The sequence below is a fragment of the Oxyura jamaicensis genome, chromosome 1, assembly GCF_011077185.1.
Source record: "Oxyura jamaicensis isolate SHBP4307 breed ruddy duck chromosome 1, BPBGC_Ojam_1.0, whole genome shotgun sequence".
Taxonomy (NCBI): domain Eukaryota; kingdom Metazoa; phylum Chordata; class Aves; order Anseriformes; family Anatidae; genus Oxyura; species Oxyura jamaicensis.
In genome coordinates this window covers 42,374,334-42,400,620 of record NC_048893.1, presented here as the reverse complement: position 1 = coordinate 42,400,620, position 26,287 = coordinate 42,374,334, and the positions used below count along the sequence as shown (strand labels likewise).

General features: G+C 46.3%; 1 protein-coding gene across 3 annotated transcripts in view; it reads left to right on the top strand.

Annotated features, from left to right (window-relative positions):
• TCF20 (transcription factor 20) overlaps positions 1 to 26,287 on the top strand; it is a 59,339-nt gene that overhangs the window by 3,124 nt on the left and 29,928 nt on the right. For all 3 annotated transcript variants that reach the window (XM_035335228.1, XM_035335220.1, XM_035335210.1), the window contains exon 2: positions 13,049 to 18,706. In XM_035335228.1, the coding sequence (XP_035191119.1) occupies positions 13,085 to 18,706 (5,622 nt within the window). In that variant the 5' untranslated portion in view covers positions 13,049 to 13,084. The remainder of the gene's footprint in view (positions 1 to 13,048; positions 18,707 to 26,287) is intronic.

Sequence of the window (26,287 nt, the reverse complement as noted above, 5' to 3'; positions counted from 1 at the left end):
AAAAAAAAAAAAGGGAAGCCAAAACCAAAGACTCAAAAGTTGAAGCTGACCCGTAATCATAAGCCGATTCTGCTTAGCCCTGTTGGAGGGTAAGGTCAGTTCAGGATGTTCTATGGTCTGTAAGATGCTGCCTGTTTGCCGTTGGAAGAAAAAAAATTACCAATTCTTGAACTCGTTTGAGCTTCACTTATGAACAAAACAGCACAAGCATTCAAACTTTGATTTTTAACTGGATGCAGCAAAGCATTTATGTTGCAGTACAGTTCACATCCTCGTGCCGGATTGACCCGGTGACAATGAATATGCGCAGGCTTTCCCGATGCTCTTTGTGTTTCCTATTTTTACCCTGGTGCTTGTAGCTGGTGATACTACTGGAAAAAACAGGGTTCCTGTCTGAGCGCCCCGATTTGAAGTCCCTTTGGGACTTTGGTCTGTTCTCAATTTGAGAAACCCAGTATTTCTTGCCTGCGTTGTGATGCAACAAGTAACACAAATGCAAGGAAAATGACTTTTCCTCCTCTTTGTAAGCACACAGCATGTGTGTGTTCATCCTAATATCTGCATGTGGAATGACTGCATTTCATGCTAGAATAGGGTGATTTATTTTGGAGGATTTTACTGGTCTGAACTCAGTCATCTAATTGCTAGTAAATTTCAAGTCATAAACAGAGCCCTCAGATGAGCTCTGATAAGAGCTCCGTGCTCAGCTGGGAAGTGCTCAGGGACCTACTTGGTTAGAAGCTTTCATGCGCTTTATTGGGAGCATTGTTCGCATGCTTTTCCTGTAAAGCATATGTGCTGTAAACTGGGAAAAACATACCCAGGGCTTAAAAGCTGAAAGCTGAACGGGTGCTTCACGCCTTCCCGAACTTTAGGGGTAACCAGTGGATGCTGCAGTGAGGTACTGGTAACTGGCTTGCGGTTCAGTACCTGCGGTTTGCAGATTCCTCTGTTCAAGTAACGAGATAAACTTGAACGTCCATGAGATTTGTCCAACAAAGCTTCCTAGGAGTAAAAATCCTGGGACAGTGGGAGCAGTGTCTGTGATTGCTATCAGTGTGGTTGCTGGATGGCTGCCTTAGCATGCAGTGAGTGATGTGTGATCAGTGTTCGGTTAACTTCTGTTTCTCATCCAGACTCTTTCTTTTTGGTTTGTCCCTCATTTCCTTCTGTCTCTCTTCATGTGTGTGGTGGTGGGGAAGCTTCCCATCTCCCTGTTCTCCAACGTATTTGCACGAAACATGGCATTTATCAGACTTCCCAGTGTTCTTCATCCTGCCCATGTACACTGTCCCTACTGGGCGTAAAAATATTCTTTTAGATAGGTCTTGAAAAGCGTGATAGACGCTTAGCAGGCGGAAAATAAAGGAGCCGAGCCCTGATACAGAGGGTGGTAGTGGGTTGTGTCCCAAGGGAGCGGCGCTGCGTGTTTTGTGTGGAGGGAAAACTCAACTGTGCCATCCTTGCACCTTCCTCAAAGTCAACATATGTGAACAGAGGAACATTCTTTGCTTTCCTCAGCCTCTCCTTTACCCGGAGCGCACAAAGAGAGCTAGCTCTCCAACCGCACAGAACAGGCCGATGTGGAATCGCGGGTCATTTGGTTTGCCTGCTCTGCTGGGGGACTGGCTTTGGTTGGTGATGACCCAGGGAGGCCTGCTGCAGCGTGGCTTTCTGGATTTCTCTCTATTTCTGTGTCTGTCCCTGCCTTGCTGACTTGAGTCAGCATGGTGTTTGCCGCAGTTTGGGGAGCGGGCTGGTGAGTCCTGCTGTCTGGTCTCTTCCCCTTTTGCTGCGGGGTGCTCTTCTGTTCAGCATCTTGCACCTGCCTCTGCTTCTTGTATCCCAGTCATCAGAGGCGAAACTGATCTCTTGGGAATTGCTCAGTTGACTGCAGGTGGTTTGAATGATGGTATCATGCAGTTAAAAATGGACAAGCTTGACTTGTCGGGTGTCCATTTTATTTGTTTCCTTGCTGTTGTTGTTTTTTTTTTTTTGGTCTTGGAATTAAAATTTTCTGTATGTTTGAAAGGTGGCGTTTGTGGAAAGTTGTGTGCACGTGTAATGGAGTTTATGAAGGGTTGGTTGCTCGTACTCACTGCTGAAAGAGGCAAGGGGAAGTGAGGTTAACTACGTGCATCTCCTACAGCCTAATCAAAAACTTGATGAAGTTGGTGGAAAAGGATGCAATGACTTCAGTGAAGTTGGATCAGGCTCATGGCGAAAGTGCATCTCAGCTCAGTAAGAAACAAGGTCAGGAAGTTCCTCAAGGAAGGCAGGAGAGGAGTTAAGAAATAAACTTCCCTGCTTGTAAACCACAGTTCTTTGGATAAAGACTTCGTTAGCCTGTGTTTACTCACAAGATTGTCCTGACTAGATCGATGTGTACGTTGCCAGTCTGAAACGAGCAAGGAGTAAGATCCTTCTGCCCAGTTAGTTCACAAGACACAAAGAATTAAATCAGAGCAACTCTGAAGGCAAAAGCTAATGTCTACTTTTCATCGTCATCTTTCTAGCTTAAACAAGGTAGCAGCCTTTTTGTTTTTTTTTCACTGTCTGTTTGGATGTTTTAAAGCAAGGGAGGAAATGCCATCTCATCTTCGTGTTCTTTTAACAGACCTCTACAGCTACGTGAGCATTGTGGAGTGATTATATATAACCCATCATGCGTGATTTATGGAAATTGTCTGTCTTTATTTAGCCTCTTGAGGGGAGGCAGGATGGAGAAAGAAATAGTAGCTTTCGGTGCTGGTGGTGGTGGTTGTTCATTTTTTTCCACCATGTTCTCCCTGAGGTACAGGCTGAATGACTGCGGGGACCCAAAAGTAACAAAATGATGGGGCTGATTCTCAGAGTAGTGGACCAGCTGCAGCTCCCTCTGTCTTACTTTGAAATCTTAACTCTAGCATTTACAAAAAATATGCTCAGAGTGCAGCATCTTTGTTATCCTCTGCTAATTCATATTTATAGTAGCCTTTGTTCTTTTCCATGCAGAATTCATCTCACTTCTTTGCCTTCAACTGTTAACTTCTTTATAATTCACTGGCTTTCTTCAGGATACATGCTGTGGGCTAGGAGATGGATGAAGCTTCCACTGCATGTACGCCATCAGCTTAGCAAGACTGTGTTTCCATCAACAGTTTCAGGTGCTGCTCAGCAGTTTCACTGCGGTGATACTGAAATCTGCTGGGGAGGAGAAAGCTTTACACCCCGCTTGTGGGAAGATCTGCAGTTTTAGTTTCCTTGCTTCTGTGAAGTGCTTATGCTCGTAGCAATTAATTTTGGTGTGGTGTGGTCTGACTGCTGTTGGTATTCACTGCCTTTGGCCACAGCAGCAGAGCTTAGGAGCACGGGGTTAAGTATCTGCAGTTGGAGGTAGCGGGATGCAGTGTCTTGTTTCTTGACTGCTATGGCCTCCGTTTATACCATAGCACTTCAGGCACTGGGAGTTTAATCACCTAATACTTACGAAATAGACATGGAAAGAGACCTTCTGGAGGACTTTCCTTGACTCCATGGGGAAGGTGGTGAGAGTGAACCAACTGCAGTGCTTTAGGCTAAGGCTTAGCGATACGGGACTTTAAAAAATGTGAACTGAAGGAATTATTATTACCTGTTTGCTCCAACACTACAGCGTGCTGCCTCCTCTTCGTCAGCTGTCAGTTGGGTGTGCCAGCAAACCACAGTGAGGATGGCTCAAGAAGATGGGTAATCTGAAAAAAATAATAATAATAATAATAATTCCCCCCCTTGTGTTCCATCAGTAAGCATTGGATGTATTTAACTGTCGGTTCAAGTCTTCCATAGCAGGAATGTTTGCAGGCTTTGCACACCCAAATGACTCCTAAATCTTTGTCGCTTCAGAGGAATAAAGTACTGGCTTGAGAGGAGGACTGATAACCTTGGTAGCGAAACTTGCAAGTGGCACAGTGCATAGCTAAACTTCTCGTGGTATCTTAAAGGAATAAAGATTATTGGCAAGAAGTTTGGAGGAGATAAATTTGAGTACAGCCTTTCTGCAGCAGGATGGTAACTGTTTAAGTAGATCAAGGTTGTATCTCTGTCTGATTTTGTCGGTTTTGCATGTGATGTAACTGGGTTGTATGGTCCTCAGCAATGGATTTATCCTAATCAGTGCATTTAATTCTTGCATACGGCGTGTAACCTGTATTGTAATGAAGTTGCACATAACTGATAGAGATTTCGTGTTAATTTACTTCATTTGCCTTGAGGAGTTCCCAGGAGTCTTAGTTACAGGCTCATTGCACCAGGCATCGTAGCACAGAATGAAAAGGCTTGATTGTGTGGACTGCTTGGAATAGAAAAAAACACGTATTGCTGCTTAAATATTTAATGTGTGACCTCTGCATTCATCTTAGCAACTTGTCATAATTTGAAGAGAAAATGCATTTAGGACTTTAAAGGCGGGGCTGCTACTCAGTATGAACAATTTATAAAAAGTTAATTAAAAATAATGTGCTAGATTTTTTTATAACTGCTGTGTAGTTCTGAATATTTGTGATACTGGATTCATTTCTGCAATGCAAGTGGGAGCTTGGACAGACGGAGTTTCTATCTGGCAGCCCTTCTCACCCTTGTCTGCTCCCCTCTTGCAATTAATTGACTTCTCCTTCTCTCTGCCTTAATTTTTGTAACTGCAAGGTGAGGTGAGAGTTGTGGTGCCGTTGCTGAATGTCCTGTCCCTCACATGTGAGGAATCACAGAGTTGTAGGGGTTGGAAGGGACCTCGAAAGATCATCGGGTCTGACCCCCCTGCCAAAGCAGGTTCCTCAGAGCAGGCTGCCCAGGTAGGCGTCCAGACGGGCCTTGAATATCTCCAGAGAAGGAGACTCCACAACCTCCCTGGGCAGCCTGTTCCAGTGCTCCGTCACCCTCACCGTGAAGAAGTTCTTTGCCATGTTGGTGCGGAACTTCCTGTGCTCTGTCTTGCGGCCGTTGCCCCTCGTCCTGTCCTCACAAACCACTGAGAAGAGGTTGGCTACGTCCTTCTGTCTCCCACCCCTCAGGTATTTGGAGGTATTTGGAGCTAAAGAGCAGTAGAGGAGCTGCCCTTGGACTGGTCGCTCAGCTCTTGGTGTGTTGCAGAAGCCAGCGGGATGTTTGTGTGGAGACATTGGCGATACGGATGCAGGTGAATTTTCAGTGTGAGGCAAGTTATGAAGTGCCAAAACTTTTGGGAGAACAAGTGAATTGCCTTAGGAATGTACAGTCAGTTGGGAGGAACGAAAGGAGGAGCTGAGGATTCAGGGTCCTTTACCCACCATCAAAATGAGAATTTGTTTGACTGTCAAGATGAAGAGCCTTTTAAATACGAACTTCTGATTTCAAGTGCACTTCAGTAGCCGTGGCACTTGAGCAGTCCCTGCTGTGTCCGTTTTGCGGGTACAGATGTTTGTGTGCCGATACAGGGAGTGGGTCTGTCAGCTCAGAAATGGCTTTTTTCCCTTGCAAAAATGCTTCTTGACCGTATCAGTTCCCTGGTCTGCCTTGCGACCTTAGCACCGTGAAGGAGGTTGGACCTCCTCATCAGGTGCATGGGGAATGGACCCTGCATGTGAAACTGGAATTGTTTTAATCTGCAACATAAACTGGAATCTGACTAACTTGTATAGCTTCTTCCTGACAGTGGCTGTTAAAAAATTTAGCTGGATAACTTTCAGCAGTCGGTGGGTTTTCAGAAGCTATTTAAGTGCATCCGTGCTCTTGATTTAGACCAGGATCCAATAACGTAGTAATAAGTTCAAATACATAAAATCAGGTAAAATTCTGCTAAACCCTGATCATTAGTTAACATTCCTCAAAACGTGCGTTCTCACAGCGTCACAATTTAAATACTAGCTTACAACAAAATGTTGTTCTTGTCAAGTTGTTCCTTTCATCATGTTTCGGCATACAAATTTAACAGCACGCTTCCATCAAAGCGCGGAGCTGAACTGGAGCTAGTCTTTTAGTTCTGGTCACGTAGACAGTGAGGAAGGAAGACTTGCAAATGCATAAAAAAAAACCTCTGTGGATATTTTAATTTGGTGCTATCAGTATGTTTAAAAAGAAATGGGGGGAAATGTTTTGGGGGGGAAAAAAAACCACCACTGTCAAATAACAGCCACAGCAAGATTCTGATTCGCTTTGTTTGTTGATATGGTGCCTTTTACTATAGCAGCCGGACGCTCCAGGTTCTTGTATGTCTGGTCACATCTCCCCTGTGAGATAGGAAGATGCAATGACTCAGGCTTAGCTTTTTTTTTTTTTTTTTTTGGTGGCCACTTAGGGAAATATCTGAAATAAGAAGTGAATCTAGATCTTACCTAGCACAATAATCCCCAGAGCATGCCCCTCTCTCGACTGACAGAGCTCGCTGTGTTCCTTCTGCCACGCTCAGCTGTTCTTCACCCGCTCTGTGCGAAACATTTGCTGAATTGTTTGGATTTAAACTTACATATACTGACTTTAAAAAAAAAATCTGTGCAGATATTTTTGTAAAGAAGGCATAGTGACTCTGAGCTGATGGAAACTAGAATCCAGTTGTCCAACTTAGTTGAGGAACCCTTTGAAGTTTGCGTTGGGCAGAACAAAATGCAGTTTTTCTGTTACTGGTGTTGGCACCTATTGGCAAGACACTGCGGACTTGGGTTTTTATTAGAAGTGTAAGCATTTATAATAGCAACATCTGTGTGTATTTAAGGTGTTAATTGTGATTCCTTTTAGAACATAAAATTCAGATTTCAGTAACCTCACTAAATATTCTAGTTTAAGCTTCAGTTTCTACATACTTTTGAAGATGGCTTGAAGTAAATACTCTAGCTGCCTCACTACTTTCTGCTGCTCTCTATGAAACTGAATTGTGTCCTGTTTAAACTTGGGGTGGTGCAGTGAAGCTTCTTTGCTAGAATGAATTGCCATGCCTTGGTTAGCGTCAGGTCTGACTACAGTGTTCTCCGGAAGCAGTGCAGTGGTGAACGAGACGATAGGAGTTTGCTATGTGTTAGACTGTTCTGTTCATATGTAGGATACAAAAACAGCTTTTTAACGGGGCATGATCCGAAACAGATTCATAGAAAGGTATGAAGAAAATCTGTCTTGCAGCTCAGGCTGACCACAACTTTTTTGAAAGACGTGAGCTATGAATGCTACTGCTCGGACAAGCTGCTGACCTCTTGGAGTGCTGGCCACCTCAGTGTCATTTCACGTCACACCTAATGCTGAAAGCTCAAACTACCTTTTTGCGTTTAAAAAGGCATCAAATGCAGGAGAAATGAGTCTGTTAATTTGTTAAATGTAGCGTTAGGTTGGATCCTTCAGTTCACTTGGTTGTGTCGGAGCTGAGTTGCCTTTTGAAGGCAGTGCACGAGGGAATGTTTTTCCTAGCCATTGCTCAGCGGTGTGGGTTATAGCTGAGTACCTGCAGAAACGAGGCTTAGCAACTTGGCCTTGACTGATCCTGAGTATGTGGACATCTATTTTCATTTTATTTTATGCTTAATTCGGATCCTGGGGATTTGCGGTTACAAATGATGCTGCTGAGGTGCTTGTGCTGAAGTTCTGGAATGGCTGGGACCTGTGGTTGAGGGTACGGTCTGCAACTTTAAGAAGATGGAGTAAGGAAGGAAGGACAAAAACTGTCTTGGTTCGTACAGGTGGTGACTAGAAATGGTTGTGGAGATGCATCTATGCTCTCTTAGTTGCACAGTATTTAGAGAATAAGTCTGTTTTAATTAGAAGCCTGGATGTGTCCCATTTAAAAACAACACACAATTGTTAGCGTTAGGACTATGGGAAATGCATCTTAATGTTTGTCACTTGTCTGCAACTACACTTTCTTTTCTGATCATCATGCTAGGAAGAGAGGTTGACAGATCAATGAAAATACATTGCGTTTGGCTGCTTCCTGAGACTTCTCTGCACAGATGGGTCGCAGTCGACAACCCAAAGCTAGAGAAAATTTAACGAAGCAGAAAGACCTCGCTTACCTCCTACAGAATGAGGCGATTGTGGTGGTTTTATTCGGGTGGGTGGCCGAGCTCTACCACAACCGCTCTCTCACTCCCCCTCCTCAAAGAGGAACGGGGAGAAAATACAATGAAAGGGGCTCAAGGGTTGAGATGAGGACAAGGAGATCGCGCAGTAATTATCATGACGGGTAAAACAGACTCAGCATAGGGAGATAGTAAGATTTACTGCCTATTACTAACAAGTTAGAGAAGTGAGAAGCAAAGGAAAGAAATGAGAAACACCTTCCCCCCCATCCACCCTCCTCCACCTCCTCCCCCTATGCGGCGCAGGGGAACGGGGGACTGGGGGTTATGGTCAGTCTATAGCGCTTCTTCGCCACCGCTCCTTCTCGGTCACTGCTGTAGGGTCCCTCCCACGGGTTGCAGTCCTTGCTGAACTGATCCAGCGTGGGCTTCCCACAGGCAGCAGCTCTTCAAGAACTGCTCCAGATATGGGTCCGTACCACGGGGTCCATCCCTCGGGAGCAAACTGCTCCAACCTGGGTCCCCCACGGGCAGCAGCTCCTGCCAGGTCACCTGCTCCTGCGTGGTCTCCTCTCCATGACCTACAGGTCCAGCCTGGAATCTGCTCCGGCAGAGGTCTTCCACAGGCCACAGTCTCCATCGGTGCAGGTCCACCTGCTCCACCGTGGTCTGCCCCACGGGCAGCAGCGTGGAACCCAGCTCCACCGTGGTACTCCATGGGCTGCAGGGGGACAGCCTGCTTCACCATGGTCCTCACCACAGGCCGCAGGGGACTTCTGCTCTGGCACCTGGAGCACCTCTCCCCCTCCTTCTTCACTGACCTTGGTGCCTGCAAGGCTGTTCCTCACTCCTCTCACTCTCCCAGCTGCTGTGTGGCACAGCGTTTTTTTCCCATGTGTTAAATCTGCTCTCACAGAGGTGCAAAGCAACATCACTTAATGGCTCAGCTCTGGTCAGCAGTGGGGCCATTACCAAACACGGGGCAGCTTCTAGATCCTTCTCACAGCAGCCACCCCTATGGCCCCCTGCTACCAGAACCTTGCCACGTAAACCCACTACAGCGATGCTCATTCGGTTAGTTCTTTTATAGATAGGCTTATTGTTAAGAATTAAGCATAGCCCCGAAGTATTTTGCTGTTTAGTTCACTCATTTTGAGCTGTCTGTCTGTAGTGCTGGCATCGGTGTTATGTGGGAAAATCTGGGCAGCTGTCCAGTATCTGTTCAGTCTTCAGTAATCGGGACAAAAAAAATTGATCTACATGGATTTTAAAAACCTAGCACAGGTTGTAGAAAATAATTTCACATGGTAACCTTGGTGGGGGAGGACCGATGGGACCCCACTAACTGTCAGTGGTCGGGCAGTCTCAGACATGCAGGAATCACAAAGCTGTTCACATGCTGTTGACTGCCACTTGATAATCCTGCTCGTGGTGGGATCAGAATACGGTAGCTCCATGTTTTTGGGAACTCCCACATTAACAAATCTGTTCTGCAAAGGTGTTTCAGATGATTAAAGCAGAAACAAAATCTGCATTGTAGATGTGCTTAGAAATAAGTTCACGTAACTCAGATTTCATAACTGAGGCTATTTCTTTATCAGCCACAAGAGATTCTTATACGGTTCCTTCGTTCCTACCATGTTGAAGACAAAAAATTTTGGTTACTGGGATACTTGGGAAGAAACAAAACCATTGGAGCAGAGTGCAACAGCTTAGCCTAGTGAATGTAGTCTGTAGTTTCTGGGTGGATCTGCTTAGGTGGTTGTAAAGCTACAGGCTATAAATACTAGAGGAGAATTACGAGGCTTTGTTGGTAAGCTGCACGCACCTGCAGTGAGAGTGTAGGTGTGATGCTGGAGTAGTGAAAGCTGTGCCAGAACCTTTTCCTTGCCATTGAGTAAAGGCAGGCAGCTTGGATGTTTCAGTGGCGTGTGTTGGTAGGCGCTGTAAATGCGTGCAATTTGTGGCTGTTGGTGGAGCGCTTTTTTGAAGGTGGGATTTCACCCTTCTGCTGGGGATGAAATCACGGATGTGTACCACCGTGCTGGATTCTGGCTGTGATGTAGCCTTCAGTCAGCAGTTGGTGCATCATTCTCTGGAGTTCCTGCATGTGGAGGGCTATGTACCAGCTGAAAATATGTTCTGTTTGCGCTGCTGGCAAAATCTTAATCAAATAAATGTGTGTATATATATATTTTCCTGTGGATTTAGGTAGGCTTTGAAGGCCTCTTCTTCTTCCTGAATGTATTTTATTAACAGAGCTTGCCTATGGAATTATCCTTGGTGGTTTTGCTGAGAAGACAGCACTTAGATCTGAGCGCTTTGCCGTGCTGTTACTATTAAGAAAGATGATTACAATAGTAATTGTAATAGTCCTGTATTTATAGTACGTTAATGACAGGAAATGTGCTATAGGTCTTAAGTTACCAATGATGAAATGGAGTGAAGCACCTCCCATCTTTTCTTATTCCTGTTATTAATGAAATGCCTTCTTCCTTTTTTTTTTCTGCTGTTCTGCTGGTGGTGTTAGTTAAGTTCCTGACGAGATACTCAAAAGAAGCATTGTGCTAAAGAAGAAGGGAAAACGGAGCATTTGCTTAGGGCATCAGTGATTTAAGTTCACCTGACCAAAATTTTTTATTTATTTGTCAGGGTAAGAAGCCAAGATTTAAAAGAATATAACATACATTCTTACTGTTTTGAGTTCTGCATCTTCTGAACTAAATAAATATTAGATGCTATGATAGCGTGAGATAATGGAGGATACACATCTATGCCTCGGGTCGATCCTTGCTGGATCGCTCTTAAATTTATTATATGCTATCCTGTGCTGATTCCTTTCCATAATGTAATTAAAATTGTACTTCTTGAATAGTGAGGAAGTTTTCAGAATGCTTCCTAGCGCCGCTAACATTGGTATGCTGGAGGTTTCCCAGCCCTTGTTAGTGTTATTGTAGAAGAATGAATTTCATCAAAGATGAAAGCTTTTGCATGATGCAATGCAAAAGAGGCTGCCCGAGACCTTGTTCGGGCTATGCCAAGGAAGCGTTACTGAAGTGGCATTCAAAAACTAGTGTGAGATTCTGTGGGAGCCTGTGATGAGGATGGAAATCTTGTTATGAGAAGAGGATGCAAAGCACGCTGCGCGCAGTCTCCGTACTGCAGGAGTGTTGCTGATGGCAGAGCCCCAAACTGCTTATCTGGAGAAGCTGCTTTCTATCGTCTGCCGCTTACAGTAGCCGTTCCCTTACCTTTGGTTTGATAACTTCCTTCTATTTCTGTGTAGGTTTTCTTTCCTGCTTTTGTTTTTTTGTCTGATTGCTCACCATAAGAGCTGGTTATACAAAAGGGGAGAAAAAAGCTTCTATTAGCTATTCCTGCTTTGGGGGCAGGAGCTTCAAACTGACAAAAAAAAAAAAAATAATTCAGAGAAACTAGCTTCCCCCCCCCCCCCCCCCCCACCAAAAAGAAACCTGGACAGATCACCACACTGTGGCACTTAGAAAAGTGTTATTCATGTAGTCTTCAATATTCTTAAAAAAAAAACAAAAAAGCGGAAGTTAGCAGAACACCAGACCTCTCTTACAGGGTGACACTTCGTTGCTGTTTTAATCTTATCCTCTAATATTTTGAAGCTGACTTCCTAGAAGGGGCCAGACAGAATCAGAAGTATCCGCGGTTTGATAGTTCCCTTCTGGTTCTAGTAAATGGTTCGAGCAGCTTGATGACCAGAAGAGCGCTACCAAAAGAAGGCTGCGACACAAAGATGCCCGAGTTATCAGAAAGAGGTTGTGGAGACATGTTTTGAGGAGGTTTGGGCTTTTGTGTATGCCGTAGTCTGCGCACACAAGTAGAAACCCAAATATAACCAGGTTCCCCTTCCAAAACTCCCTAACAGTATAGCTAGATGCTTCCATGTTAGATGCATCTTAACAGTAAAATCCTGAGAGGCATAAGGAAAAAGGGCACGATGCCCCACACAGCCTGCATCTTCTTAATTGTGTGCCTGTTTTCCTGGAGCTCTTTAGTGATCTTCTGCTTGAACACAACTTCAAATGCAAAACCAGGCTTTAATTCTGAGCCCGTTTGGTTGGCAGTGACAGGCACAAAACACGACTCAGTGAGAAGATACAATGGAGGCAAGTATTCCAGCGGGCTTCCCACCTGAGGAGCTAGGGTCGTGTTTCCTGGAAAAGTGTGTGTCTTGTCTTAGCATTTACTTAAATAAAGTGTCTCCAGGTGGATTTGTCTGGGGCGTTTTCAGGAAGGGAAAGCTGCGAGGTCTCAGGAACAACATGCTTTTATCGTTTGTTTGTTGTGCTTTTTATTGTATTTATCGTGCTGAAGTCCTGAGGATGAAATTGTAGACACCTTTGGTCAAGTAGAGTGGGCTGGTTCTGATTTTCCAACTTTTAAAACAAAGCAGGTGTTGGGGGAGGGTGAGGATATTTGTTGCCATGCTTTGTTGGCTTACACCTAAAAGCCTCACTGGAGGAGTCAGGAGCAGATGTCTTTGAGCATGCTGGTGCCAGTTTTTCCACAGGTTCCCATAGGCCCTTTTCCCTGGAATATCTTGGGTGGAGCCTTAGTCAGCTGTATCTCAAGTGAAATTGAGATCTTTGAGCGAAGGGTAGGCCTTTGGAAATTGTTCCAAGGGTGGTTTGAGACTGTTGCATGATTCTTACTGTTAAGTCTTTCCACATGGTAGCAAAATAGTTGATTACTCCCAGTATTAGTCATAGAGAATAGCTGGAGGATGAGGACCGCTCTTCTCCTTTGCCGAGCAAAATACTGCTGGAAGTTTGTCTCTGCGTGTAAACAGCCCCCGTTAGTGACTGGCTGCAGGGAAATACTAATGCTGAAAACGTGCCCCAGCTGGTGGTAGGCTACAAACTTGCATTTCCTTGGGAAGTAGTGCCTCCTGCTACTTTTACTCCCTAAAATGACCGGAAGAGGCAAGCGGAGGGGATAAAACTGAAACTGAGCAGCGCGGTTGGTGTGACTGGGAGATGTGGATGCTATACCTTCTTTTCTTTCTTTTTCTCCCCCTTTAGGAGGGCTTTCGAGCTGTCGCTCTGCTGCTGAACAGCATGCAGTCCTTTCGGGAGCAAAGTAGTTACCACGGAAACCAGCAGAGCTACCCGCAGGAAGTGCACGGTTCCTCCCGACTGGAAGAGTTCAGCCCCCGCCAGCAGGCCCAGATGTTCCAGAGCTTTGGAGGAGGCGCCGGCAGTGGACGTCGTGGAGCAGCAGGAGCCTCGACAGCAATGCCTGGTGAGAGCTCTGGCCATCAGAGCTACCAAGGTTTCAGAAAAGAAGCAGGAGAGTTTTACTATATGGCTGCCAACAAAGATCCAGTGGCGTCAGGAGGGCAGCAGCCACCTCAGCGCAGGCCTTCTGGACCAGTACAGAGCTATGGCCCCCCTCAAGGGAGTAGCTTTGGGAGTCAGTATGGGAGTGAGGGACATGTGGGCCAGTTCCAAACACAGCATTCAACCCTCGGGGGCGTATCCCACTATCAGCAGGACTATACCGGTCCTTTCTCTCCGGGGAGTGCCCAGTATCAGCAGCAGGCTTCTAGTCAGCAGCAGCAGGTGCAGCAGCTGAGGCAGCAGATCTATCAGTCTCATCAGCCCTTGCCCCAGGCTTCCAGCCAGTCTGCCTCTAGCACCTCGCACTTGCAGCCGATGCAGCGTCCGTCTACCCTGCCTTCCTCTGCTTCTGGCTACCAGTTACGAGTGGGTCAGTTCAGCCAACACTACCAGCCGCCTTCGTCCTCCTCCTCCTCCTCTTTCCCCTCCCCGCAGCGTTTTGGCCAGTCAGGACAGAATTACGATGGAAGCTACAGCGTGAATTCTGGGTCGCAGTACGAAGGCCATGCCGTGGGTTCCAACGCACAGGCATACGGGACCCAGTCAAACTACAGCTTTCAGACGCAACCGATGAAAGGCTTCGAGCAGTCTAAGCTGCCCCAAAGTGGGCAGCAGGGGCAGCAGCAACAGCACCCGCCTCAGCACGTAATGCAGTATTCAAATGCTGCCTCCAAGCTCTCTCTTCAAAGTCAAGTGGGACAGTACAGCCAAACTGAAGTTCCTGTAAGGTCACCGATGCAATTCCACCAGAACTTCAGTCCGATCTCTAACCCATCTCCTGCTGCATCTGTGGTTCAATCCCCGAGCTGCAGCTCCACCCCTTCTCCGCTCATGCCGGGTGGAGAGAATCTCCAGTGCGGGCAAGGCAACATGTCCATGGGTTCTAGAAACCGAATCCTGCAGATGATGCCTCAGCTTAGTCCTACACCATCTATGATGCCGAGCCCCAATGCTCATGCAGGGGGATTTAAGGGGTTTGGGCTGGAAGGACTGCAGGAGAAAAGGCTCACAGATCCCGGGCTGAGTAGCCTGAGTGCTCTGAGTTCTCAAGTGGCCAATCTGCCCAACACAGTCCAGCACATGTTGCTTTCGGATGCCTTGGCACCTCAGAAAAAAAGTTCCAAAAGGTCATCCTCGTCAAAGAAGGCCGATAGCTGCACAAACTCAGAAGGCTCCTCCCAGGCAGAGGAGCAGCTCAAGTCTCCCCTGGCAGAGTCCCTTGACGGGGGCTGTTCCAGTAGTTCAGAGGACCATGGGGAAAGGGTGAGACAGCTGAGTGGGCAGAGCACGAGCTCAGACACCACCTACAAAGGGGGTAACTTAGAGAGATCCAACTCCTCACCAGCACAAGGCTCTCAGAACGAGCCATCAAAACTCAGCACCAGCCCTGCAGCTAGGGAAGATGTGGCCTCCCCTGATGGGAAGGAAGCCGTAGTGGCAGTGGAAAACGCCCCAAAAGTGAACGAAAAGGCGGTTGGAGTGATTGTCTCCCGGGAAGCCATGACAGGGAGAGTAGAAAAGTCAGGTGGACAAGAGAAACCTGCACAAGATGATGCTTCTACAGCCACGCAGGCTCCAGCTAGTGCTAGTGGTGGTACAAAAGAATCTGGGCACGCAGGGCCACAGCCAGAAGCTCAAGGAGGAAGCAAAGGGAGCAAAAGTGGAGATAACACTAACCACAATGGAGAGGGGAACAGCCAGCCTGGCCACGCAGTTGTTGGGTCAAACTTTCCTGCGAGAACAGAACCTTCCAAATCTCCTGGCAGTTTAAGATACAGTTACAAGGATAACATAGCGGCAGGTATACAGAGAAATATCGGCGGCTTTCCGCAGTATCCTTCTGGCCAAGAAAAAGGGGATTTTCCCGGGCACAGTGAGCGCAAAGGCCGGAATGAGAAGTTTCCCAGCCTCCTACAGGAGGTCCTACAGGGTTACCACCATCATCCAGACAGGAGGTATTCTAGGAACGCACAAGAACATTCTGGGATGGCCGGGAGTTTGGAGGGAGCCATGAGGCCCAACATCTTAATTAGTCAAACCAATGAATTGACCAATAGAGGCCTCTTAAATAAAAGCATGGGGTCTCTCCTGGAAGGCCCTCACTGGGGTCCCTGGGATAGGAAGTCTAGCAGCGCAGCTCCTGACATGAAACAGATAAATCTAGCTGATTACCCTCTTGCTAGAAAGTTTGAGGTGGAGTCCCAGTCTTCTGCCCATGAAGGGGGAGCGCTCTCGGAGAGGAGATCAGTGATCTGTGACATATCTCCATTAAGGCAGCTTGTCAGAGATCCTGGTCCTCACCCCATGGGGCACATGGGTCCGGAGGCCAGAAGTGGAAGGAGTGAACGTCTTGCCCCTGGCTTAAGCCAGTCAGTAATACTCCCCGGTGGCTTAGTATCCATGGAAACAAAAATGAAAGCTCACAGTGGGCAAATAAAAGAGGAAGATTTTGAACAGTCAAAGAGCTCAGCTAGTCTTAATAATAAAAAGACAGGAGACCATTGTCATCCTGCTGGCATCAAGCACGAATCTTTCCGAGGCAATGCTAGCCCTGGAGCTGCAGTCTCCGATTCTGCTCCAGACTACATTCCTCAGCAGGAGAGCAGGTCGACGCAGATGAGACGAGCACCTGGCAGAACTGGAAGCAGCAGGGGGAAATCACCTTCTCAATACCACGATCTTGCTGATAAGCTGAAAATGTCACCAGGCAGAAGCAGGGGCCCGGGAGCAGATCTGCATCACATGAACCCCCACATGACACTATCTGAAAGAGTTAACAGGGGTTCCTTGCATTCTGGTTACCCTCAGAATTCAGAAGGCTCATCTTTGGCTGCAGCATATCACGCAAATGCCAGGCCTCACGCTTTCGGTGACCCGAGCCAGAGTTTAAATTCCCAGTATCATTACAAGAGACAGATATACCAGCAACAGCAAGAAGAATACAAAGATTGGGCAAGCAGCGCTGCTCAGGGTGTGATTGCTGCAGCTCAGCACAGACAGGAAGGAGCAAGGAAGAGCCCAAGACAACAGCAGTTTCTGGACAGAGTAAGGAGTCCCTTGAAAAATGACAAGGATGGAATGATGTACCTTCAAGGCAGCTCTTACCACGATACTGGAAGCCAGGAGCCCGGGCGCTGCGTTATGGGGAGCGACGGTAGTCAGAGTAAGTGCGCCGACCTGAAGCACGGTAACCAGAAGTTGCAGCAACACGAGTCCGGTTGGGACCTCTCTCGGCAAACTTCACCTGCCAAGAGCAGCGGCCCTCTAGGAGGAGCCAACCAAAAAAGATTTTGCCCTCAAGACAGTGATGGGCATAGACGAGAGGAATCTTCAGACTTGTCCAAGCCTAGTAATGCCATGCTCAGGCTCCCTGGCCAGGAAGACCAGTCTCCTCAAAATCCTTTAATTATGAGGAGGAGAGTCCGTTCTTTCATCTCGCCTATCCCTACCAAAAGACAGCCACAGGATATGAAGAACAGTGGCAGTGAAGACAGAGGGCGAATGATGACTTCATCAAAAGAAGGAGCTGATAAAACCTACAATTCCTATGCCCATTCATCTCAAAGCCAAGACGTTGGCAAGCCAGTTGGAAAGGGAGATTCCTTCAAGGACCTGCCAAGTCCTGAGAGCAGGAATTGCCCTGCTGTTTCCCTCACAAGCCCGGCTAAGACCAAAATACTGCCCCCAAGAAAGGGGCGAGGATTAAAACTGGAAGCTATTGTTCAAAAAATTACATCTCCCAATATTAGGAGAAGCGTTTCCACCAACAGCGCTGAAAGTGGTGCAGATACCGTCACTCTCGATGACATCCTGTCCCTTAAGAGTGGGCCTGAAGGAGGAAGCGTGGCTGGACACGGGCCAGAGGCTGAGAAGAGAAAAGGAGAGATGCTTTCAGATCAAGTGGGGTCAGCGAGCCAGGATACAGCTAGCGAAATAACTCTCCCCCGGTCCTCAGAAGAGTGGCAAAGCAACGAGGATGATAAAACCAAGAAAGAGACCCCCGAAACTGCCAGTGTTAGTAAAGAAGGAGCAGGATCCAGTGCGGCAGCGCCACCTTCTCAGAAGTCGGGCGGTCAGGGAAGGTCCGATGGATCTGTAAGCGGAGCTGGAGCTCTGGCCTTCCCAGACTCAAAAACAATTTCCCCTTCCAGTGTGTTTACTTCTGAACCAAACCCAAAGGCTGAGGAAAAAGACGGAGATGTGACAAACATTTCGCCCAAGCCCGATGGTTTCCCTCCAAAGGGATATTTTCCCTCTGGAAAGAAAAAGGGGAGACCGATTGGGAGCGTGAACAAGCAGAAGAAGCAGCAGCAGCAACAACAGCAGCAGCAGCAACAGCAGCAACAACTGCCGCCACCCCCGCCGCCCCCACCTGTACCTCCGCAGTCTGCAGAAGGGGTAGGTGGTGGTGAGCCAAAGCCGAAGAGGCAGAGGAGGGAGAGGCGAAAACCTGCGGCACAGCCGCGGAAGCGGAAGCCTAGGCGGGCTGCTCCGATCGTGGAGCCTCAAGAACCAGAGATCAAGCTTAAATACGCTACCCAGTCTGTAGATAAAACTGACTCCAAGAATAAGTCCTTTTTCCCTTACATCCACGTGGTAAACAAGTGTGAATTAGGCGCTGTGTGCACAATCATTAACGCGGAGGAAGAGGAGCAGAACAAATTGGTGAGAGGCCGGAAAGGACAGAGGTCTTCGACACCCCCTCCCAGCAACGTGGAGAGCAAAGTGCTGCCCACCTCAACTTTCATGCTGCAGGGCCCTGTAGTAACAGAGTCTTCTGTCTTGGGGCATCTGGTTTGCTGCCTGTGTGGCAAATGGGCCAGCTACCGTAACATGGGTGACCTCTTTGGTCCTTTCTACCCCCAGGATTACGCAGCCACCTTGCCCAAGAACCCGCCTCCAAAGAGGGCCACAGAAATGCAGAGCAAGGTCAAGGTACGGCACAAAAGTGCTTCTAATGGTTCCAAGACAGACACGGAAGAGGAGGAGGAACAGCAACAACAGAAGGAACAAAGAAGCCTAGCTGCTCATCCCCGCTTTAAGAGGCGGCACCGCTCTGAGGACTGTAGCGGAGCCTCTCGGTCACTTTCAAGGGGAGCTTCTTGTAAAAAAGCAACCACTGAGGGTGGCAGTGGTGGTGAAAAGACTCCTTTGGACTCAAAACCCTCTATGCCCACTTCAGAAGGTGGCACTGAGCTGGAGTTACAAATTCCTGAACTACCTCTTGACAGCAATGAATTTTGGGTCCATGAGGGTTGTATTCTCTGGGCCAATGGGATCTACCTGGTCTGTGGCAGGCTCTATGGGCTGCAGGAAGCTGTGGAGATTGCGAGAGAGATGGTGAGTACCAAAACTTACTGTGCCATTTTTGTTTGTTTGCAATAAATATACCATGTGAAATACTGTTCTTCCTTGTTTTTCTCTCACGTTTTAAACCATCTTTCACCTGTGCACAAATCTCCAGCGATGCCTGTCTGGATCAGATGGATTTTTCAGGCATCAAAAAGCTGCGTGCATATTGCCTACTAGAAGTTCTGGATGTCCGAAAGCTCTCCCATGACTACAGTGAACTTTTTCTTTATTGTGTCCTGTTAGATATTAATACTCACCAGGGCTGGTCGTGAGTTGTACAGTGAAAAGACAAGTGGCAGAGGACACAAGTTGCAGCGCGTGAGATTTTAATTCAATACTGGTCAAAAGAAATCAGTGAGGGTGGTCCAGCATTGGCTTGTGGGAGGGGGACTGACAAAAGTTATGGAGTATCTGCTCTTGGAGATGCACAAATTGGACTGGACAAGGCCCTAAGCAACCCACTGTACCTCTGAAGTTGGACCCAGCTTCAAAGATGTCTCTGCTTTGGGCAGAGGTTTAGACCAGCCATCTACGGAGGTCCCTTCCAATTATTCTGACTGTAACACTTATTATACAACTTCAGGAGAACTCACAGTCCCTGCAAAATAAGGTCGATAAAGTGGAAAGGCGTAGAGGTCTGTAAGCTGAGTGCAACTTGGGTGGTTTGACTATTGATGAGTTCCATGTGAATTACCCCAGAAGTCAGACTGATTGATAAGGGACTTCTCCAAAGTGCGAGTACACAACAAGCGAGGAGAGATGTAAAATCAAGCAGGGACAAAGGGAGAGCCTTATTCACCATCCCGTGGTTGTGGGTGGAGACAATCATTATTGATTATCCGAGACAGAAGCTGTCACTTTAAAACCACAGCTACTTGGCTTCCCATGCCATTATCAGCACGCTACAACCCTTTATCGCTACCTTTTGCGTTATGCTTTCTGTCCTAGGCCAGACCAGGGGAGAGATGTGAGATTACTTTTCCTGTTACCTTCAGATTCTCTTTTTCTGAGCAGTGCTAGGATCCAGTTTTTATTTTCTTTTCTCTCTGCATTATTATATGCAGCTCATTTCCTCCCCATGAGCTTTCCTCTACAACTTTGATTCCCAGCTTGTTCTGCATTTTCACTCACTGTTCTCTGACAGTAATTACATGCTTCTTTGCCCTAACTTGATTTGGCCTGCATTCTCGTTTCTAGCTTCTCATTAAACAAAGTCAGTTAATTTCATTTGGTTTTCACCAAGTAGTGCCTGTGTGCTGAGTTTCTCATCTCCGATAATTGCAAGGTTTCTTTCAGGTTCTCCACCGTCAGTTGGCTTTTACTTATGACGTGGTGAGGCTTTCGTGTGTCTTGCAGCTCACCAGTACTTTCAGCTTGGATCTCACCAGCCTGTTTTTTTTCCCTTTTTCCTGTTCTCGGGGTGTGTTCTTCATTTATGATTCTGGTCTTTCCAATAGCAAATGCCTTCTCCACAACTCTTGAACCACTCGAGTTGTCCTTCAGTAATCCTCCTTGTGTTCTGTACCGGCAAAGGGTGTTTGCCCATCAGAATATCATGGCCGTGTCCAGGGGCTCTCATCAAGCTTGTCAAATAGTAGCCCATTATCCACAACATTGTTATATGGTTCTTGCCTGTTCTGTTTCACATGTAGTTCTTTCTCTGTATGGGATCTTGGCAACTTTCTTTTTCTGACTGAATACACTTTGGCCTACTCTTTATCACTTTCTTCCAACCGTTATGATCATCTCCTTGTCACAAATCGAATTTCTTGCTTCTCTTCTTAACCCTTTCATCTGCCCTTATGGCACCGTACAGCAATATCCCCTTATCTCTCTTGAACCTGCTGTCCTTTCTCTCTGCCTTTTTCCTTTAATCACTCACTCAACTCGCAGCTTTTTTTCACTCGTAGTAACCTGTAGACACAAGTGTTTCACATTTTTAAAAGAGGTGTACAAAATGCCTGTGGCCTCTCTTGCCTTTGCAACTACCTCTTCATTTCCTTTCCTTTTTTTTCATCTCAAAATTCTTTGAGAGCATTGTCTGGTGCTCTTGTCCTCCACCGTGGCTTCAATTGTGCTCTACTACAATTGTAATCAGTGTTTACTGTGATCTCTTCCTAGCTAAAGTTCAGATCCAGTTCTTCATTTTCCTTCCTCTGTCAGCTACGTTTTTCACTATCAGCTGTGTGGCTCTTGAAGCGTTGTTGCACCTCGTTTCCTGGCTGTGTCCTCTTTTGATTACCTCTTTTCTCTTCACTGGTTTTGCAGAGGCTGTTGTTCATTACTCTCTGCTTTTTGTGTGGCTTGCTGAGGTCCTGCTTGCGCTTTCCTTGCCCTTATCCTCGATTGCCAAGTCTTTGGGTAACTTGTGGTAGCCCACTTGCTTTATTCTAGGCTTGTAGAGCCTTCTTTTTGCTCCAGATCCGTGCTTTTCTGTCACAAGCTTAAAAACTCGTCTTGAATTCATGGTGAGGTCTTGTACTCTCACTTCAAATGCGTCCTTTAATCTACATCATCCTTAATCCATCCTCTGCCATCTTGTTCTGACTTTGAATCGGAGCAGCAAGCATCTTCTCATTTGATTTTATTTTTTTTCTAATTCTTTCCATTTAAAGCTGTAAGAAATGCTGCCTTCTCTTTGTGTATGAGATGCGATACATATCCTGTTAGTGCTTACCCCAGTTCTGTCTGGGGCTGTGAACTTTCAGACAGGGCCATTTGTGTGCACGTCTTGTTATGCTGTGTCTTACACCAACACAGTCACAGATGTCCTAGCTGAATGCTGGGCTCTTCTTCATTATGTTGGTAAAAGCAATCCGTCTCTTCCTTCACCTCTGTCACAAATAATGGAATAGGGTGGTTATTTTTTTCCCCTTCCTAGCAGTATATCTTTTTTCTTAACCTTCTTATTCTGCTGCAGCAAATAGTGCTGCGTTCTTCCCTGGGAGCTGCGTGCCTTCCCCTCCTGACTGAGGAGAGGGTTACGCGCAGCACAGAGCTGGCAGCCAGGGTATCAAGAGGTGTGCCTGCCACAGGCCGTCCTCAGGCAGTGGAAAGGCTGCGTTGAACTAGACTCTCTTCTGCCCTGCTGCCTGAGGACAGCCTTCTGGCTCCGACAGCTGATTGCCTATGCTTGCTGCATATGTTCTTTCTATACTTCCTCCTTGCTTTGCAAGTGCGTTTTCTCCTCCTTTCAGCGGACATGCAGTTCAGCAGTGTTAGCGTGTCCTGGAAAAGCAGACGTTCAAACCACACAGCTGCTTGCTGGCTGGAGAGAGGAGATAAATGTGTGCACAAGCATTTGGTAATCTAGGTCTTAGATTTGGTCCAGGGAAAGGGAAGACGTTAGTTTATAGCACATGAAGGGATCACGAGCCTGGAGGTGAACGGTTCATGTATGTAATGCATTCTGTGCACATAAAATACTGCCGTAGTTCCAATTTCATGTAAACTGTTGGGAGTAGCCACAAAGGGTGAATGCATACAAAATTTAAACCGAGTTCATACCATTAGATGAGCTGAAATGTTTTCTTTAGCGATCTGTCTCTCTTGCTGTTCCTTGTGCAGCATCCTACTGTAGAAATAAGAAACGTGAACTCCTGGTCTCAGTCATAAACCATGGTAGTGGTGTAAGTAACCCGCCCACTGTTTCTTCTCACACCAACTCACCTGTGTTGTTTTCTTTTCCCCCTCTCTTACATGGAAGCTTATTGTAGCTTTTTACAAGGTCCTAGTTGTACCGAATACTTCAGGAGAATTTGAGATGAGAAAGTATTTTCTTTCCAAAAAAATGGTTTTTGTCAAACAGAAGAGCCTTTCTTGAGCTTTGAGCTTTCCATAAAGCCTGATTTCACTGTGGACTGAAAATGATGTGAATGCATTATCTTCTAATCCAGCTGGATTTCAAAGCGGAAGAACCTTTCTTGAAGCCCGGAGAAGGCACTTCATTTGCTCTGCTTACCCCAGAGGGCTTCTTGTTTCTGAGAACATGAAGAGCTGGTTGGATAGACGGGGCTGCTTTAGATGCAGAATGCCTTAAGCCTTCTTATTTTGAGTTACAAATTGGATACCCCAGCAGATGAGACCTACCTGTCGAGCAGTCCGTGTTCCTCTCATCATACTGGTTGTTACACCACAGTAAGGTGCTCACCGGCCTTCTTGCCATTAGACACTTTGGGTCCCAGGGCTAATGAAGTCTAGAACAGAAATTGCCACCTCCCTAGTGCTGGAGGGACGTGTTGCTTAGAGAATGTGTTGGAGGTGGTCAGACACCATGGTTTGGACCAGATAAAATTGATCATTAATTAGAGAATTGGGGTCAGATCTTTGTCATATGGGATAGGGAACCTTATGGCTAGTATTCTTGCAGAAGATTTGAGAATATTGAAGGATTCCTGACCCTATCTGGTAAGATAAAGTATATCCATATTCTTCCTATGGGGATTTTTTAGGGTGTTCCTCCTTACAGTCATGTCAAGCCATCTCTTTGCACATATAAATATGGAAATCTAACAGTGGCATGCACCTTGCTATAGATAAATTAAAAAACAGTGTCTTGCCTTGTTCATCTCCTCTTTGTTTTCCTGCTCATGAGAAACTGTTGCAAGATTAAATTTTGGTTACCTTTGAAACTGGCAAAATTACCAAGCCATCTTTGTAGTCCTCAGCAGACTTACTGTTCATAAGAATTGATGGTTTCTGTTCTCAGCATTAAATTTAAGAAGCGGTAGGTAAAAGAGAAGAATAACTCTAAAGCCCAAGCAGAGAGTGAGTTTTACCATTAATTTCTAAAAGCCTGTACACCGGGAGGTGGTATGCTGTTGCTTGGGTTCTTTTTATTATATATTATTTTTTTTATAAACCCCCCTTTTTTTTTCTTAAGGCAGAGGCTCTGACCTAGCACAGGTATTGGTTCTTGGTGTTTCCCCCCTGCCATCACTGCCTGAACTGACCTTGATGAATGTAAATCTAGCTCTTGGTTCAGCCTCCAGTTCTCTGAAAGGAAAACTTGTTGATCCCCGTATTAAAAAGTCTAAAGAATCTAATGCTTTTCTCGTCACTCTCTGCTTCGTTTCCAGCTTGAGAAATCTTTTAATCCTCATACTACCTGGAAGGAAGTGCTTGAACCTTCTGGCTCACGTTCAGTGTGCCTTTGTTAGTTTGTGGGGCCGGAGATAGGTTTATGTGTGCTTTCCAGATTTCCCGAAGAACAGCTTCTGGTTTTGCACAGAAACTTGTTCTTGATCTCTTCAAACTCATGCTAGCTGATCGCCCAGAGCATCTGTCTGTGAAAATCTGTGCCATAAAGGAAAGAAGAATTACCCACGTACAGTATCTTAGTTCACTCTCTTGCTTTCATAGAACCATTTTCTTTTGGGACCCTCACTGTAAGTTGGGTAAAGTAAGGTCCCTAGAGGGGAGCACTGGGCATTAAACTACTTATATTCTCAGGTTTGGGAAACCAAAACCTGACCAAAATGCTCCTACGTGCTGTAAGTAATTGGTTTTAAAAGGTTCCTAACTGCTTGGTAATCAGACGCCTAAGCTAGGGAACACGTCTGAACTGAGGAAACTGCAGAAGGTTAGCTACTGCTGGCAAAACAGAGCAAACCAGTTCCTAGTCCCAGAAACCCACATGGTGTAGTGCCAAGAGTCTGAAGGTGCCAGTTTTATTGTGAACGTCTCACTGGGCACAGGTGTGCTTTGTTATCCCCAAGGCAGGCTCTAGAAGAGAGCTGCTGCCAAGAGGGGCGATCCTGCTTCATCCTCTTTGAAAGCTGCTCTCTCCTGCCATTTCCCTTGTGCTAGATCAACCAATTGCACGTTTACCCAGTGGTGGTTGGTTTTGTCTTTTATTGCTTTTACATACATGTTTTAGCTAGCTAAGCCATCAGAAGACCAATCCCACGCCCCCGTCTGTCCTGCCAGGTCAGCCATCTCCATCCGCTTACTCTCTGGACCACGTTTGCTGTCCCTGACTGGTGAGGGCCTTTTCCCTGGTGGCTCTAACCACGAGATCTTCATTTAGCCATAACATAACACTGGCACCACTACTAAGAAGTGTTATAATCCCACAGTGCTACTGTTTCTGAGTGTTGGGAGATGAATGCTGACCTCTTAATCATTATCCCTCTTTTTAAAGAAGAAAAACATGCAGCACTTGACGTGGTTTTTTCTTAATTTTTCCTTGCCAAAAGCCTATCAAGTGAAGTTCGGCATCGGGTCAGGGTTCAGCTGAAATAATAATCTGCTGCTTCAAAGGCCACGTGCCTGACAAACACAGGAAGGAGAACCCGTGTTTCTTATACCCAGACTTGTAATATTAAGGAGAAATTTCCAGAGGAGGAAGAAGTGACACTGGAGCTTGTTAATTTTCCGCTGTGAAAAAAGGGAAACCAGTAACAAATTTAAAAGCTGCCTGTTAGCAGTGGTTGAAAAACGGGTGGACTGAGAACGTTCCCTGTTTCTCTCTGTCAACAGCTTTTAGTGTGCTTTAACCCCACAAGTGAGGAGTGCCGCAGAATCTTGAGGCACCTTCTACAATTACCCTTGAAGCGATCGAGTTCTTGGTTTTCTTTGACAGACGGTGTCTGAACACCCAGTTGGCTCAACTGAAAACGTGCTCTTTTTTTTCTTGAAGACAGCCCTTGGTACAATTAGCCTAACATTTCTTTCCATTCCTCAAGAAATGGCAGCATCCTTAGTATTCTTCTGCAGCGCTACAAAAATAAGGAACCAGGAAATTTCTGGTAGAGCAGAAATTCTGAAAGACAGGCTGAATAATGCATTTCTGATTCGGTTTTCTCAGAAAAGCATTGCCATCTGCTGCGCTACTGAAACTGTCTGTGCTGTCGTGACTCCTGGTCTGTGAGAGTGTGCCACCACGGAGATGAGAGCCTGGTGGGAGCCCCTGTTGTATCTCAGTTCGCTGCCTGCCTCTGGTAGGGACCTGGAGGTGTGAATGAGTAGTGCTACGGTGCTTTGGAGCTCACAGCAGCTCTGTGTCTTGGTATCACAATCCTCAGCTGCCAAGGAGGTGAGCAGAGAGAATCTACGTTTACATTCCTAATGCATATATTTCAATATCTCAAGTGATTGAAAGCCATTAACTATGCTGGGGAGATAAAGCTTGGCTTTATCACAAGTAGAAGTTGAGTAAAATTGATGCAGCGTATTGGTGACCGTGGCTTGTAGGTGGCAGGAAGCGTGTTTTACTTGAGGTCTCATGTAAAGATGATACTGGGAAGAGAGGAAAGGAAAGACTTCTCCTTTATCAGCCTTTTGTATGGGGGCAGAGAAGATAAAGGGTTAAGTACATGGAGGTCATTTCTGTGTGTGTTCAGCTCCCTCCTTTGCCATCAGTCTATCCTGAGGTGTGGGCATTACGGCTGCTGACACGTGTTTTTATATTCCCCTGTTTGTCTAGCATGTGGAGTGAGGAAAGCAGGGAAGAGATTTGCTGACAATAGAGCACTGGGAAAGAATGGGATGTTTTAACTGCTTGCATTAGCTGTAGCCAGGAGCACTGGAAACTTTTGTATGTAAAATGCAGCTTGCTTATTCCGCAGT